Genomic DNA, 17032 nt, shown 5'->3' with positions numbered 1-17032 from the left:
TGGTTGAAACTATAGTAAAGAACAGAATTATCAGACACACAAATGAACACAGTATACTGGGGAAGAGTGAACATGGCATTTGTAAAGGGAAATCATGCCTCACCAATCTATTAAAATTCTTTGAGGGTGCCAACAAACATATGGACAAGGTGATCCAGTTGACCTAGTGTACTTGGACTTTCATGAAGCCTTTGACAAGGTCTCTCACCAAAGGCTCTTAAGCAGTCATTGGATAAGAGGGAATGTCCTCTCATGGATCAGTAACTGGTTAAAAGTTAGGAAACAAAGAGTAGGAATAAATAGTTTTCACAATGGAGAGAGATAATAGCCAGGTCCCCCAAGGATCTGAACTGGGACAAGTGCTATTCAACATATTCATAAATGATTGGGGGAAAAGCAGTAAACAGTGGGGTGGAAAAGTTTGCAGAAGATACTAAGTTACTCAAGACAGTTAGGTCCAAAGGTGATTGCAAAAAGTTACAAAGGGATCTCAAAAAACTGGGTGACTGGGCAACAAAATGGCAGATGAAATTCAATGTTGTGTAATGCACATTGGAAAACATAATCCCAACTATACATACAAAATGATGGGGTCTAAATTAGCTGTTACCACTCAAGAAAGAGATCTTGGAGTCATTGTGGATAGTTCTCTGGTAACATCTGCTCAGTGTGCCGAATCAGTCAATAAAGCTAACAGAATGTTAGGAACCATTAGGAAACAGATAGCTAATAAGACAAAATATCAAAATGCCACTAAATAAATCCATGATATGCTCAGACCTTGAATGCTGCATGCAGTTGTGGTCACCCCGTCTCAAAAAAGATATATTAGAACTGGAAAATGTGCAACACAAATGATTAGGGGTATGGAAGAGCTTCTATATGAGGAGAGATTAAAAAGACTGGCACTGATCAGCATAGAAAAGAAATGACTTAGTGGGGGGTATTACAGAGGTCTATAAAATCTTGAATGGTGTGGAGAAAGTGAATAAGGAAGTGTTGTTTACCTCTTCACATAATACAAGAGTCAGGGTTCATCTAATGAAATTAATAGGCAGCAGGTTTAAAACAAATGTAAGGAAGCACTTCTTCACATCGCACAGTCAACCTGTGGAACTCATTGCCGGAGGACGTTGTGAAGGCCAAAAGTATAAATTGGGAGGATATAAGTTCATAGCTGTTAGGTAAGATGGTCAGGGACACAATCACATACTCTGCATGTCCCTGACTGCCATAAAATGGGACTGGACAACAGGGGATGGATCGCTTGATAATTGCCCCATTCTATTTATTGCCTCAGAAGCATCTGGCACTGGCCCCTGCTGAAAAACAGACTACTGAGCTAGATGGACCATTGGTCTGACTCAGTATGGCCATTCTTGTATTCACTGTGGGGATTAGATGAGGGGCATGTCAATGCAGGAGATTATTTCTTTTTCTGAGCACTCTTCCCTTAGCCTTGTTTACACGGGAAAGCAAAATCAGTCTGGTCGTGGGAAGCAGTGATATTGCGTCTAGTCCCATGAATGTATAAAACAAAAACTGCCGAGTTATTATTTGTAGCAAATCTTCCCAAAGCAGGGCCTTGCCCCAGTTTCTATCCACTCTCTGACGGACATCACTGTGCAGTATTGATGTGGTACCTCTAGCAGCTGTACCAGAGTTCCGTGAGTTGCTCATCATCTTCCCCCACCGAACTGGGCCCTTTGCCTTGAAATGTCCAGAGGAGAGTGTCTTGTGCAGCTGCTTCCTGGAGAGAGCGTCTGGTAGCTCAGGCACAGCTCTAACTGTTCTGATCTAGGGGAGAGTCCTTTGGGCTTTTAAACTCCTATTGCACAGTCCCCCTAGAAACTCCATGGAGTACAGTCTGGTGGCAGGTTGTTTTTTTTTGGTGATCTAGGAGAGATTGAGTTAGTGCGCTCAGTCCAGTGTCTAGCCTGCAGATACTCAGATTATAATCTGCTCCCTTGACTGAGGGCAATGTCAGGAAAAAGAGAAGGAACTGACTCTACATTATAGACATGAGGTAACAATTTCAAATCCCCTAAATCCCACCAACTTTCAGTGGGACCCTAAATCACTCATGTGCTTTTGAAATTTTTACTCAAAATCCCATACCCTTTTCCCTAGAAGTGGTCTGTCCAGGTCAGGGCTGAGCATGTTGGCAGGGCCATGTGAGGAAGCTTGCATTGCTTCTGTGCCTGGTTGCCCTTGGTTTTCTTACAGACGCCTTGCTGTAGGGATCTCTGTTCAGCACCCCAGGAAATATTAGCTTCCCCTTTTTAAAAAAAAAAAAAGAAGAAGAAAACTCCCTTTGGGGTGCTTTAGCAAAGGCCAGGCTTGGTGCATTGATCCTAGTCTGTGCACAGTGTGTTGGAAGTGGTTAACCCTTCTCAAGAATGAAAGAGAAATCTTTGACTCCTCCTAGAATCAGAGCTAAGAAGTTTTCCTAGGAGGCTGCCAATAGAACAGTTGGCCTGTTTTGGGAAACACTCAGGTACATAGCTCACATTGCGGAAATCCCTCTTCCCAGCATCAAGAGGTTTTAAATGCCAGATCCCAGGCACAGTGGCCCATTGCTGAAGACTCTGGGGGTGGAGAGGGAGGGTAGGACGGAGAACAGCTCTGAGTTATCTCCCAATCCACTCTCTCACCATTGCCTCTTCCATTTGTGTCCTAGGCCACCACTTCCACCAACTGGATCCTGGAGTCACAGAATATCAATGAATTGAAATCTGAGATCTACTCGTTAAAGGGGCTCCTTCTAAACCGGTATGGAGGGGTGTGTCAGCGGGATAGCAATGTGAGGAGGGGCGACACTCCTTGGGATTCCCTCAGGAGGGAGGAGGGCATTACCGGGAGGAACTAGAACTAGCCCTGCCCCTCTGTCAATGCTCTTTAATAATATTACTTTGCACTTCAGTGTTGCCTTCTATCCAAGGGTCTCAGAGCACTTTACAAACATGCATTAAACCTCACGGTGCCCCTGGGAGATAGGTAACTTCTATTGTTTCCATTTGGGATAGAGATTGACTGACACATAGCGGGTGAGTGGCAGAGACAGGAATGGGGCTCACATCTCTGAATTAACCACAAGATTACCCTCTTCCCCTAAAGCATCTCTTATAGTCATTGGCTCTTAGTTCTTCCCACCCTGCCTTGTCTATTTGCCCAAATGTAACAAAGTCTGCCCATCATCACTGCTCTATGACATAGGTAGTGATGATGGGCAGACTTTGTTTAAGATGAGACCATTTAAGATGAGACCAAGCAGCTGCTGGATGTAAGCAGGTGCACTAAATGGGTGCAGAGGCCTAGAAATTGGATTGGGCTTGATTTTCTTTTAAGCTGCACCTGAGGGACTTTGCCCCACTCCAGTGGGAATCACAGTAGAAAGCTTTGGGGAACTGGGGTCATGTCATGTCACTCTCTGGCAGAAGTCACAGGTCCTGTCTCCATCCATTTGGGTCACGCTAGCCTCATTTTAGGAGCAAGGACATTGGCTATTGAAGCCCCTCCATGAGGGCGGGGGTTGGGGGAGAAGTGCCGTCACTCAGAGATGTTTGGACAGAGCTCACAAGCCTGGCCACCCTTTGGCATGGCTTTCTGTCTCAGGCCAGATGAACAGCACAACTCACACAGCTGCTTATCCCTTCACCTTTCCAGTGAGGAGGGTTCTGCCCGGGTTCATGTATTTGGCCTGGATGGCCCCTGCTCCCTGATGTTGATGGGCAGCAGTGGGATAGTGCTCCCTGGGGTGGGCGAGGGGACAGCTGTCATTAAGGGAAATTCATTGTTTTTATGCAGCCGGGGGTTAAGTGCTTTTGGGGAAAAAAAAAATGAAATTAAAAAAAAAAGGCATATCTCCCTGCAGTGAGCAGGCGGCGGCAACACTGGAGCCAAGAAAGTCTCCAAATTGAATTTCTTGATAGCATTTATGATCCTGGTGAATAATGCAGGCATTAGCTTGTTTGCACTCGGACGAGATGGAGGCTAGAACGGCAGAGCTCCTCCAAGGCCACTGGCAGAGGGAGGGAGGTGAGTGCAGTTGTTTTTAGGTCTGCCGAAGAAAATTAAATCTGTTGCATTGGCCTCATTTGAATGCTCCCTGCAGAAAGGCAGCTGGCCTCCCTGGGTCTCTTCTGGAGCAATCCTTGGCACAAGCCAGCTCAACACGCAGAGCGTGTGAACCCTTTCCCACACTCACTTCCTTTTTAAGGGCCTGATCCCATACCTCTATGCATGCTGAATTCCCACTCTCATCAGTGGGAGCTGGGGCTGCATGAGGAATACAGGATCGGGTCCTGGTGAGTCCCTTTCTGGGTGACAGATGTGTTTCCGAAGGCACCTGATGGAGCATGCCCCCCACCACAAGGCCTTCTTCCCTCTTCCCCCATGTGGTTACTTGGGCTGCCACTAGGGACAGATGAGTCAGCTCCTCAGCTGGTGTCAATTGGTATAACTCCATGGAAGTCAGTGGCACTAAACTGCTTTACAATTGCTGAGGCTTTAGTCCAGATGGGTACAGTGCACACTGGACTTGGACTTCAGTGAGCTAGTGCGTGTGTGAGCACACACGTGCATGGGGGAGATGGTGGGGAACCAGGGTGCCATTTCACCGTGGCTCAGACACGGGTTGGGGTTGAAGCTCCTGACTCCTCACACAGATGGGAATGATCTTCCCCAACCTGCAATGGTTGTGGAGGGACAATGAAACCTCCCTGTCTATCCAGAGGCAGCACTCTCTAGTCGCTACAGCTTGGTGGGGGGACTTGGAGTCAGGACCCCTAAGCTCTAGTCCCAGCTCCCTGTATGAAGTTGGCCAGCTCTCAATCTCTCACCGCTTCAGTTTGCCCAGCTCTGAACAGGGATGGTATTTTCTTCTCATGCACGAGCTCAATTCCTGGATGCTTGTAAAGTGCTTTGACATCCTGGCACGAGAGGGGAAGGAGCCTCGTTACTATTCATTTATTACAGAGGAGACTTGAGATCCCGGTCCCACCTTCTGTGACTCCCTGAGCATGTCGTGCGTCTGGGAGGCTGATCCCTTCTCTGATGATTCCCCCTTGCAGTGCTTGTAATAAAAGCTCCTTTTTCTCCTTTCCCTCCCCCCAAGGAGGCAGTTCCCTCCCTCCCCTTCAGCTCCCAAGATCCCATCATGGCAAATCCCGGTGAAGCCTTCCTCGCCCTCCAACCCTGTTGCTACCAACCACAACAGCAGCAGTGACATCTCGCCCGTCAGCAACGAGTCCACCTCCTCGTCACCCGTGAAGGAGAACCACAGCCCAGAAGGGGCAACAGTCAGCTGCCACCTGCTAGGTACGGAGGAGGAGGGCGAGGTGGTGATGGACGTCAAGGGCCAAGTGCGAATGGAAGTGCAGGGCGAGGAGGAGAAGAGGGAGGACAAAGGGAATGAGGAGGAAGAGGACGATGAGGATGATGATGTCAGCCATGTGGATGAAGAGGAGTGCCTGGATGTCCAGACCGAGGACCGACGAGGAGGGGATGGGCAGATTAACGAGCAGGTGGAGAAGCTACGGAGACCTGAAGGGGCCAGCAATGAGAATGAGATCGACTAGGGTGAATGGGCTTCTTCCCATGCCACCCTGCATCTGTCCAGCCTTCCCCCAGCCCCTGGTGCCTCTCTCACTCGGTGGAGAGAACTCTCCCCTCACTCCCCACCCCCCAGTGATTCGCCCATGATTCACCTCGAGTAGCGTCCTGATCCTCCAGTGAGCAAGGCGGGTCCTGTGTCACCCCAGGGCCATGCAGCTTTGCAGTGGCTTCTTTTCCCTCTCTGCCCCAGCACCACCGCAGGAATCTGAGCTGGGGGTCGCTGCCTAGGCTAGAAGAGTACTCACCTGACCATGCAGCACGGCTAGAGAAACAAGTTCCCTTGTATCCAGCGTCCTTCCTGAACCAGCCAGCTCCTCGCTGCTTCCTAGAGATATTCCATCTGATCTTAGAAACAGGCCTGCCCCTGCCCCTTCTCATCCCCAATCCTTTAACTGAATCTCAGTCTGAAACCACTTCTGCCCAACCCCTGAAATTTCCCATCAGGTTTTAGTCCTGAAATCAGATGGTGTGCCATCCCCAAACTGGCCACCCCCAGGCTGTTTCTGTTTCTGAGATCTCTGTCAGATCTGCTTCCCAGTCCAGCCATCCCCCTCCCCAAACCTCGGGCCAGGCCCAGTTCCTGAAACCATCCAGCCTTTGAGAAGTTCTTGTTGGGTCCAAAGAACAGTACTCCTGCCCCCTGCTCTCCCCTCCACATTCCTGCAGCCTCTTGCTAGAGGCCAGACCCATGGCTGTGATCATGAGAGCAGGAAGCCTCATTACTAATTACTCTCAGGTGAAAGGCCTTCTCCTGTTAGTATGATTCTCACCTGGATTGCCCACTTCAATTCGTCGCTGCTCTCCCATGCAGAGAAGGGGAGCTCATGTCCGTGTCTGGCATCTTCCATTCTATTGACAGCCCTACCTGAATGGATCAGGTGTCTTGGCCCCTGGCATAGTTGATTAGTTCTGAATCTCGGCAATAGTTCTTAGCCCATCTTCCTCCCTAAATAAGGAGAGAGCCCACCAGAAACAGTTAGTCGAGACTTGTGTTGGAGCAAAGTATACACACCCACCTCAGCAAAGTGCTGTTCACAGTGTGGAGAGCACTTCCAGAGCAGAGATGCACCCCTTCCCCTCCCCACCTCAGCCCTCTTTGCCCTACACAGGCTAAAAACAAAAACAAACCAAGAACTTTTGAAACCTCTTGTTTGCAGCATTGTGTTCTCAACTGGTAAAATGGTGCTGTCTGATTCTTATTCACTGCATAAGAGCCTCTTAGCAGAGCAATTCCTGTAACATCTGAGTCTCACTGTCGTCCTCACCAAGCAAACGTGCTCGTCCGTGTGATCATGTATAGATTTCAAATATAAAATACGATTGTATATAATTGTAATAAATATAGGTTACCACTATTTAACGCCAGGCTGCCAGGATTGCTGCTGCTCATGTTTTCTGAGGAGTGGGGAGGGAAATGAAAGGGAGAGAGGGAGGGCAGGCTCCAGAAATGGAGCCCCTATAAAAACATTTTTGAAAGATAATTGGAAAAAACGTTTAAGGTTGGTTTTGTGTTCAGCTGCTGCAGTACACGGCTCCCCCAGCAAGGGGTAGCACAAGGTATGACGGAGATGCTCTGTGATTGGGGCTACTGACAGCTACTCCAGGGCCCTTCTCTCCCAGCAGGAACCACTGCAGGGAACAGTATAAGTAGGTCTGGCTGTGCCATAACTTGAAACTGCCCTCGTCTAAACTTCTTAGCAGGAGGCGCTGCAGGAGATGGTGTAGGTGCATCACCTCTGAGGTAACACATAGCTACTCCAGTCCCCCTGTCATCCAGTAGGAGGTGCTGCAGGGAGTGATGTGTTGCATCCCTTGGCTATCTAACCCCACCTTCTCCCAACAGGAGGCGCTGCAAGGCATGGCGTATAGCAACTCATAGCTGCTATCATACCATCTTCATTCAACTGAAGTATTTGGCTTCCTTCTTAAAAATGAGGGATTTACTTGATTCCTGAGTGTTTGTGTGTCTGGTACATGGTGACATTTTCCTGCTCAGGGGGAGAGAAAGGGACCTTCAGATTACTGTATTTAGACCTGCTGTTGAATGTGATGATTTCTCATTCCTTAAATGGACGAGTATCTTCCCTCAGGAGTCTCTCTCTCCCTCTCCCCCCCCCCCCTCTCTCCTTTAACGTTCACAAAGAACGTTGCATTTAGCTAAAACAGGGCAAATTAGAGAGTGTTTAAAAGCAGAGGCTTTCTTTGGGCGATGGCACTCTCTTTTTCCCCAAGCCAAGAATCTTTGTGAAATGGAAACACAGGGCGAACGTGGGGATGTAATGAAAAAGTATTGCCCTGCCCGTGTACATTTTATATACATAGAAGGGTTTGAAAATAGAAAGTGCCTGGACAAGAGCAGTCAGTGAAATGTGGAAAATATGTTGCTGAGGTATGCGCCTTGCGGAGTGACTTACGAGGTTTACAGCACAGGCAGCCCGAAGCTTTTTTTCCCTTCCCTCCATGCTCCGTTCATTAACAAGATATGTTTGCTACAGGTTTTTCAAACCTTGCTTTGCTTTGTGGTGCAGCGGCACAAAGTGATTCTCCTCCCCCTCCCAAATTTTCCAGGCCTTGAAAACCTTGCTCTCTTGCTAAGTCACAGCCTGCCTGTTCTCTACCCAATGTACGTCCCCTGCCAGCGGGATCAGAGCTCCTGTTGGTCACAAAACTTAACCCTGGGCATCTTGCTGCTGATACTGTGTTTATTCGCTCACAAGTGTTGCCTAAGGAGACCTAGCACATCCACAGGAGATTCTTGGAGAGCAAGGCCTACTTACCAACAGGTATTCCCAGGAGTGCTGGGTGCTATTAGTTCCTATGTCAATCACATCTTGTCTTTGCTTTCCAGCTATCCATGTAATGAAAGTACTGACAAGCTAACCAAGGGTGATGGAACTGCTCTTGTCAGGGGCCTTTCTTGATTGCCTTGGCTTGATGCTGGGATGCTTGGGCCAGTATTTTAGTCCTGACAAACAGTGGAGCTTGACCTGCAGTTCATAATGCCTCCTCCTTTCTACCCCAGACCCCTACTGGGACCTGGCTTCATAAATCAGTTGCTCTGGGAACTGATTAGTCATACAGTGGCCAGTATGCATTGGGAACACCTTAACATTAGCTGACAGATCCCTGAGAAGGGACCCCTTTCTCTGCAGGACAAGAGAGATGACAGCAGCCTTTGTCAGGTGAAGATACCCCACCAATAGCTTTCTACATGTGTTTGCAGGGGTTCTTGCCACTGTACAGAAAGAGGAGAACTGTGCCAAATGATTGACAAGTCCCTTGCACCAAGGGGGACACACCTTGGAGCAGCGTGATGGAGGAGTGGAGTGGAGTGGTGGGTGGGGGTAACTGGAATGTTTCATGGAAGAGGCAGGTTCCATGGTGTCGGTAGGAGGGGGGTTTGCATAAGTGCATCTGGAGGCTGTTCCAGGCATAAAGGACAAAGTGGAAGAAGGAATGAAGTCAGGAGTGGGCAAATGACACAAAGGAGGGAGGCTGGTGCAGAATGAAGAGAGAGGAGCAGGTAGAAGGAGATGAGGCTGGCAGAGAAGAAGGATCATTGATCCACGCCTTCCCCCCCTCCATGAACAGCTGAGAAGCACTTCAGTGAGACACCATACTTCCACCAACCCACCTCCCCGAGTGGATGCAGACAGCCTATGCTGTGTCAGACAATATGGGGGCAAAAGAACACATGCTCCAGTGTCCAGCAGCAGCAGTACAGATGCCAGGATATCTCTGGAAGCATGCCAGAGTGGGAAGTGATTAGGAGAGGGATGTCCCCAAATCGTCTTTGTCTGACTCCACCTCAGATGACAAGCGAGCCAGGATCTGTTCTCAAGACAACATAAAGTCAAGATTGTCCAGGTGAGTTTAGCGTTCAGGAAAGTGAGAGGCTGGCTGGAGCCAGGCATTGTGCGAATTCCCCCAGTGCACAATGCTGGCCAGGCACCTTAATCCTGGGTTTCCCAAATGCTGCCTGCTGGTACACTTCAGTTCGGTCCTGCAGCCCCCACTTGTGTGAGAGTATATGAGAGAGAGAGAGAGTGATTGTAGCTCTAGATCAGGGGTGGCCAAACTTACTGACCCGCCAAGCTGCATACAATAATCTTCAGAAGTTCAAGAGCTGGGGCACCCCTGCTGGGAGTCGGGCTTTAGGACCTCGGTAGGCCCCTGCCAGGGCTCGAGTTTCAGACTTGCTCCTGCTGAAGTCCTGAGCTCCAGCAGACGCACCCTGTGGGGCTGAAGCCCCAAGACTCCCCTCCCCTCTGGGCAGAATCCCCTACCTCACCACCCTGCTGCAAGGCAGAAGTCCCGAGCTCCCCCCCCGCCCCCCCAGTCTGGTAGGTGGAGAATGGGGTGGGGGGAGGTGTGGGGGCTCCAAGAGCTGCACTTTAACTAAAAGAGCCAAATGTGTCTCACAAGTCACAGTTTGGCCACCCCTGCTCTAGATTTTCCTTATATTCCCCCCCCTCCCCCCCACGTGCTTCTATCTGCTCAAAAGCACATCGCCTTCCCCTGCCTTCCCCACCACCACCACTTGTAAGCATCTCCCTTTCCTCACTTGTCCTGTCTCCACATGATCTGGAGCAGGCTATCCCCTGTTGTTGGGTGTTCCTTGCTCAGTTCAAACCAATGCCTATTCTCTCCCCTGGCCTAACACGAAGTGCAGGCAGCTTTGTCGGGCATGGGGAGGTCTCACTCCAGAGTTGAAGTCCTGCTGTGTACACTGCAATGTGAGTGCTACCCCGCCACCCACATGGGCTGCTGGAGACAGGCAAGTTCTTGAGATAATGTGGGGAACTGTCAGCACTTTGCTCTGCGTGCTCACAGAGTAAGCCAGGCGGTTTGGGATAGGGAGTAAGGAGACTGGGAGTTGAGCTAGTTTAGTGCTGAGAGGGGATGGTAGATGGAATGCATCCTAGAAGAGGCAGGTTCCATGGTGTTTTTGGGAGAGAACTTTGCAAAAGAGATTTGGAGTCTGTTCCAGGCATAAGGGAAAGTGTGCTAGGTTCTAGTCTTGACTCACTGTGTGGCCTTGGCTGAATCACTTTACTTCTATGTGCCTCAGTTTCCCCTTCTTAAAGGAGAACTGCAAAGCAAAACTACTGATGCTACTTAGATGACTCCCCCATCATCACTGCAGTATTTGAGCATAGTCTGTAATTATCCTCACCACACCCCTGTGAGGGAGAACAATGCTATTATCCACCTTGTACCGATGGGAACTGAGGCACAGAGAGGCTAAGTGACTTGCCCAAGGGCACACAGGAATTCTGTGGCAGAGTAGCTTGAACCTCAGTCTCCTAAGTCCCAGGCTAACACCCTAACCACTGCACCATCCTTCCTGTCCTTGAGTTGGGCCCAGATCTCTACCCCAGGTCACGTAGCTCACAAAGAAGCATTACCTCCTCCCCAGGCTCTTTCCTGAGTGAGACTGAGAAAGTGGTGATATGCCACATGCAGAAGGCCCTGGCTCCTCCCAAATGTGGAGTGTCTCAGGAACTTTTCCCCCAGCATGCCTTTCTGGAACTGGCCCTTTACATGTGGCTGAGCCAGGCAGCTGCAGCCCTGAGGCGGCCATGTTGGACCTGGCTGCTTCTTGCCCTCTCCCAGCTATGAGGTTTCCCTTAACTCCAGCTGTGTTTTCCTTCCCTTATTGCTGGGTGATGGCACCTTCTCCCGGGGGCCCTCTCAGCCCTGCCTGGAGATCTGCTGTGACCCAAAGAGGTCACGAGCCGCGGTGTGTGATGGCCGAGAGAAGCAGTGGATTGCTGGAATGCTGACGTCAGCACCACGAGGGCTTCCTGAGGCCTGGAAGGTGAGTAGCCCCTTGTCTGTCCTGTGTAGTCTGGTTTGGGAGGACTGGGGGTGGGAGGGGATGCCAGGGTCCAGTCAGAAATCTGACTATTCATTTTTCCTTTGTGACATCAGTAAAGGGCTGTGGGTTCTTGGGAACAAAGGCACCATAGCAGCCTTATGCCTCTTGCTGTGACCCTGCCGTACGCTTTGGGCCTATATGGCTGAATAGAGCTCTGAACCCAGCTTCCCCTGCTGCTGGCAGCCCACGGGATCCTTTGATGCGCACCCCATTGGCTAAGCCGTGTTTCAGCTCTATTTCCCGACACAGATCTTGAAAGCAGCGAGAGGAGGTAGGTCCCCACTGTGTTACTCTCCCTTGCTCCTACAAAGCCTGGAGCTGGTCCTGACCCGCATGCTCTCCCGTGCTTCGTATTGGTATCAGCGTAGTGCCTAGAGCCGCCAGCCGAGATGGTGCTGGGCGCTGTGCAAACACCTGGCGAGGGACAGACCTTACCTCATAGAGCTGACAATCTAAATAGATCATCCAGAGCAAGCGGGGCGGGGGACAGAAGCACAGAGAGGGGAAGTGACTTGCCCCAGATCGCACAGCACAGATCGAAGTAGATCCTGGGTCTCCTGACTCTGTGTGGTACCCTGTCCACTGGACCACACTGCAGCTTCCCAAGGAGTCCATCCGGTGTAGACCTTTGTACGTGCATCTAAGGCCTCCTCCACCTGCTCCGCCAGGGAGACCCAGCCCTGGTGGTTACCTGTGCTGCTATAAGACAGTAAACACAGCTGAGGTGCATCGGGGGAAGAGAGAGCAGGGCACAGGAAAGCCAGTCCGATTCCCTGTGCAGCAGGAGTGCTGAGCTTGTGCGTTTGTGGATTGAGGGGCTGTCATGATCTCTCTTGGCTCAGGGAAAAAAACAATCCCATCCCCAAAAGGGAGCGAGCACTAACCTAATAAAGGCACCAGCTGGACGGAGGAGAAAACCAGCCCTTTGGAGGAAAAAAAAATTCCTTTAATTAGAAAAATAATATATTTCATCCAAATAAGGTAAAAATATTTGAAATGGGGCAGAAGTGAGCACCAGGCAACATCTGTCAGACCCTTTCTGGAAAGGGGAAGATTATTAAACTCAATTACAATTTATTTTTGTAGAGTGTCTTTCAGACTAGAAATCTCCCCCAGGGCCCTCACCCTCTCTTTTCTGTGTCTGCTTTAGGGTTTAACCCTTAATGGTCTTTCATCCCCCTGGATTCCAGAGAATGGGGGATCTGGTGTGACACGGGTGTGGCGTGAATGCGTCTGGGGGGATTAGAGAGAAAGAAGAGATGGGATTTATATTTTCTTAACTGGTTTAGAGAAAGCCCCTACTTTTCAGTAGGATTGTGATTGACAGGCCAGGTGATTGGCTCACTGGGTGCCTCTAGAAGTACAACTGGCATGCTTGCTGCACGTTTCTCTTTGTGTATACTTGTCTGTCTATCTGTGACTTTGCAAGCCTCTCTGTCTCTTGTCACTGTGCCTGTCTTGTACAGCATCTCTCTGTTGGTCAGTCAGTCCATCTGTCTCTTTCTCTGCTCTGTTTGTCTCTTTCTCTTCGTCCAACATTCAGAAATGTAACGCTTTATTCCGTGGTGCTGTAAGCTAGTATCCAAGGCCTTGTCTACAAGAGAAAATAGCACTAATTTAACTTTAATGGTTTTTTAAACCGATTTAGTTAAATTGTTGCAAATCCCTGTGTGGACACTCTCACTTCAGTTTAAACCAGGTTTATTTCGGTTCTGCTTAAAGTGGTTTAAGCTGAAGTATGTTTGACCACACAGAGAATAAGGTGAGGTAACCTGGTGCAACTTTCACCTATAGACAAGCCCTGGTTTAGGGCCTGCTGTCAGCTCTGCTCTCCTGCCCCCGTTACACCATCACCAACAGGTGTCCCCCGCCCCCACTGCCTGTTCACCAGCTTGCTCCTGTGTTCTCCTTTCCCTTCCCCAGCCCAGCAGTGTACGTGGTACATGGGCTCTTTCTGCCCTCGCTCCCGCATTCATCCTAGGAGTGAACAGTGAGCTCTGGTAACGAGAGGAGCTTGTGGTTCCCTAACAACTTTTATCCCCTTCTGTTTCTTGGGAGGGTGGGGGAGAGTACAGTCTAGTGGTTAGATTAGGAGTGTGTGGGCCTCAAGTTGTGTAAACAACCCCTTTTGCCTCAGTTTCTTCAGCTATAAACCAGACCAGCTTGGGGTAAAGCTGCCTGCTTTGTGCGGGTAGATAGGCTGAGTTCAATCGCGTGTGTAAAACACATGGATTAATGGCATAGACTGTCCTCTCCTTTGCTGCCCTCACAGCAAATCTGCAGCCTGGGGGACTCCAGGAAGTGGCAGTAGTCTTGCATTGTCAGGGATGCAGCTCAGGTACCTTCCTCTTGGGGCAGTGGGTTCACTTCCCTCCCCAATCCCAGCCGTACCACTGCGCTGCCCCACGGCGAGACAATCCTGAGGAAACCTCACAAGCCCAGGTGCTGCATGTGGGACAGCCAAAAATTCTGCTTCTGCCAATGCCCCAGGTCTGAGTTGAGCACTCAGCCTGGTCAGTGTGGCCTATGGGGGTTTGACTATAACCTGCTCACAGTGGGAGTGGGTGCTACAAGTGAAGTGCCTGGCAGACCTGTGCTAGGGGCCTCGCACCGGATGTTAGTGAGGTACTTGTGTGGAGCTGAGTTGGGGGCTGTCACTGAGAGAATACGGGTGGATGTGGGTGAGGTACTTGTGTGGAGCTGAGTTGGGGGCCTGGCAGCGGGAGAGCAGGGATGGATATGGGTGAGGTACTTGTTTGAAGCTGAGTTGGGGGCCGTCACTGGGCGAATACAGGTGGATGTGGGTGAGGTACTCGTTTAGAGTGGAGTTAGGGGCCTGGCACCGGGAGAGCAGGGGTGGATGTGGGTGAGGTACACGAGCGGCGCTGAGTTAGGGGCCTGGAACCAGGAGAGCAGGGGTGGATGTGGGTGAGGTACTCGAGTGGCGCTGAGTTAGGGGCCTGGAACCAGGAGAGCAGGGGTGGATGTGGGTGAGGTACTCGAGTGGCGCTGAGTTAGGGGCCTGGCACCGGGAGAGCAGGGGTGGATGTGGGTGAGGTACACGAGCGGCGCTGAGTTAGGGGCCTGGAACCAGGAGAGCAGGGGTGGATGTGGGTGAGGTACTCGAGTGGCGCTGAGTTAGGGGCCTGGCACCGGGAGAGCAGGGGTGGGTGTGGGTGAGGTACTCGAGAGGCGCTGAGTTAGGGGCCTAGCACCGGGAGAGCAGGGGTGGATGTGGGTGAGGTACTCGAGAGGCGCTGAGTTAGGGGCCTGGCTCCGGGAGAGCAGGGGTGGATGTGGGTGAGGTACACGAGCGGCGCTGAGTTAGGGGCCTAGCACCGGGAGAGCAGGGGTGGATGTGGGTGAGGTACTCGAGCGGAGCTATATGGAGGAAGGTTACTCCCACTCTCTTGCTCCATACCAGGATTTAGTCAGTCTAATAGCAGTTCCTCTCATTCCTACTGTCCCCTACGTCTGTGTCTCTCCAGTGGCGCAAGTGGAGCTGGTGTCCTGCTTTGCGAGGCTTTCTGGGTTATTTAGAGTCCTTCTTTTACCTTTAGTGCCCCCCACATGTGATTGTTTAAGGTCATTACAAAGTGGGTGTGAGGCCACTCAAAGCCCCCAGGTCATGGTAATGATGGTAATGAGCCCCTTGCTGGGAGCCCTGCCCAAGGTGGTGCTGGTGTGAGCTCCTGGGTGGTGGGTTCCTGCCTGTGGCAGCTGGGGCTGAGAGTAAATGCTGTTGGGGCCTGGTTTCCCAGACAGAGTGAAAAGCATCTCCCCAGACTGCCCCAGTAAGTAGTGGCTAGTGGGAAGGGGAGGGTCTGGGCCAGGGAAAGGCTGCTTAGCTGGCCTGTCAGATAAATCTTTGGCTGTTTACTTAAATCTTCAGTGTTTCTTCATTTGTTTGTTTAAAATTTTCCCTGCCAAAAAAGAGCAAAAGGAAGGAGGGAAGCCACCCCATTGGCCAAGCTAAGCTACCTCTGCCACGGAGATGCTCCACGAGCCAGGGCAGAGCCCAGGGATAGAGATCACCCAGTCACCACTAGGGTAAGGTGAAAAAACAGCCCCAGGAGAGAACAAAGCTCTTCACAGCAAATGGACTGCAGAGTTGGGAGCCCTAAAGGAAAAGAGACTGTATCTCAGCCCCATTCTTGCCCCAGAGCCTGTGTGGAGGGGCCCTGACCCCCCATCCTAGCCACCACCCCAACAAGTGTTTTTCAGACAACCCCTGCCTTCTCCCCCACCCCCCAGGGATTCTCCCCCCTACAGAGTTAGTTATTGTCAGCTTCCGGGCTCCAGCACAGCTAGGTCAGGTCAGGAGACGGAGAGGGAAAGCTAGGGTTTCCTGCCAGACTGTTGTGTTTTGACACACTTGTGTCCACAATACACAGACTCAAAATCACCCTCACTCACCTTTCTGTTGTGTGCACATGCACACCCAGACCTCCTCTCTCTCACACGCACCCTCCCTTACACAAGCCTGGTCTGTGTCACACTCACACTTGCTTGCCCATACGCACTGCAGGCACGCTCACAGGCCATTTCTGAAGTTGGCACAACAAGCCCTGTGTACTGTATGTACATATGTGTGTGCACATGGTTTCACATGCATACAAACTTAGACGCAGACTTGCATACACACAGAGACCCCCTTCCATACTATATGTATACACAAATGCCCAGACTTATATACACATTCAGTAGTGTACACACACATGTGCACACTCTCACTCTTTCTAGGCTTAGCCCGCAAGTTTCACCCTTATCTGTACAAAAAAAGAGTTTTTCTGATATGAAACTCTCATAACATCCCTGCAGTCTGGATGCCTGTCATTTGGAGTGGTACAAACTCCTCAGGGACTTTCAGCTACAGCTTTAAAGTTTATGTTCTCATAGGAGAAGAAATGAGATTTTACCGTCATTTTGTAAAGCTCCTGCCTCAAGTTCCCTCCGCTCCATGGTGAGGCAAGCACTCGTTTGCTACCCCAAGAGCTTCCTTTTCAAAGGGGCCTCCCCTGAGCTTTCAAAATGGCGCCTGCAGGTGGTTGACGTGAGCTTTTGTGTGTGAGAGCGTTGGGTTTGGGAGTGTAAATCAGGGGCATAGATGGAAAGTGCAGAGCAAGCAACTGGTGCACTTTGTGTCACGTGTAAAATCTTACCTCTGGGAAATGCTTATGCAAAAATGTGCAGGGGATTTGAGAGCCTGATTGTGAAACTCTGAGCTTATTGTTTCTGTTTGATCTTAACCCCCCTTTCTTTCTCTTACCTGACACTCACAAATCTCTCTCTCTCTGGGATATTTTGCATTATTACCCCAGACTCCCCACTCTCATCCTCCCTGAGGTCCCGCAATAATTGTGCCCTATGAAAATCTTCTTTTCTAGAGCTTTGGAGATAAATCCCATGGTGTAGCATGGTTGGGAGGGGAGGGGTCAGGTGGCAGCAGCTGGCCTCCAGCCCAAGGCTGAGTGGGAAGGGCAGTGCCAGAGCATGGAGGGAACTGGCTCCATTCATTTCTCTCTTATGTCTGCC

At 50.6% G+C, this 17032-nt stretch overlaps 1 protein-coding gene and 1 long non-coding RNA gene across 2 annotated transcripts in view; both read left to right on the top strand.

The window, feature by feature from the left end:
• Positions 1-6976, top strand: part of PEX14 (peroxisomal biogenesis factor 14) — a 105108-nt gene extending 98132 nt beyond the window's left edge. Inside the window, exons 8-9 of the mRNA XM_084652061.1 lie at positions 2681-2772; positions 5117-6976. Of these exons, the coding sequence (XP_084508187.1) occupies positions 2681-2772; positions 5117-5579 (555 nt within the window). The 3' untranslated portion in view covers positions 5580-6976. The remainder of the gene's footprint in view (positions 1-2680; positions 2773-5116) is intronic.
• Positions 6977-8921: 1945 nt separating this feature from the next.
• Positions 8922-17032, top strand: part of LOC311533022 — a 45962-nt gene continuing 37851 nt past the window's right edge. Inside the window, exons 1-3 of the long non-coding RNA XR_014714486.1 lie at positions 8922-9483; positions 11315-11437; positions 11551-11768. This is a non-coding gene — a long non-coding RNA (uncharacterized lncRNA). The remainder of the gene's footprint in view (positions 9484-11314; positions 11438-11550; positions 11769-17032) is intronic.

This window comes from Lepidochelys olivacea, assembly GCF_965140295.1.
Source record: "Lepidochelys olivacea isolate rLepOli2 genome assembly, chromosome: 18".
Taxonomy (NCBI): Eukaryota; Metazoa; Chordata; order Testudines; family Cheloniidae; genus Lepidochelys; species Lepidochelys olivacea.
This window is presented reverse-complemented; position numbering and strand designations above follow the sequence as displayed.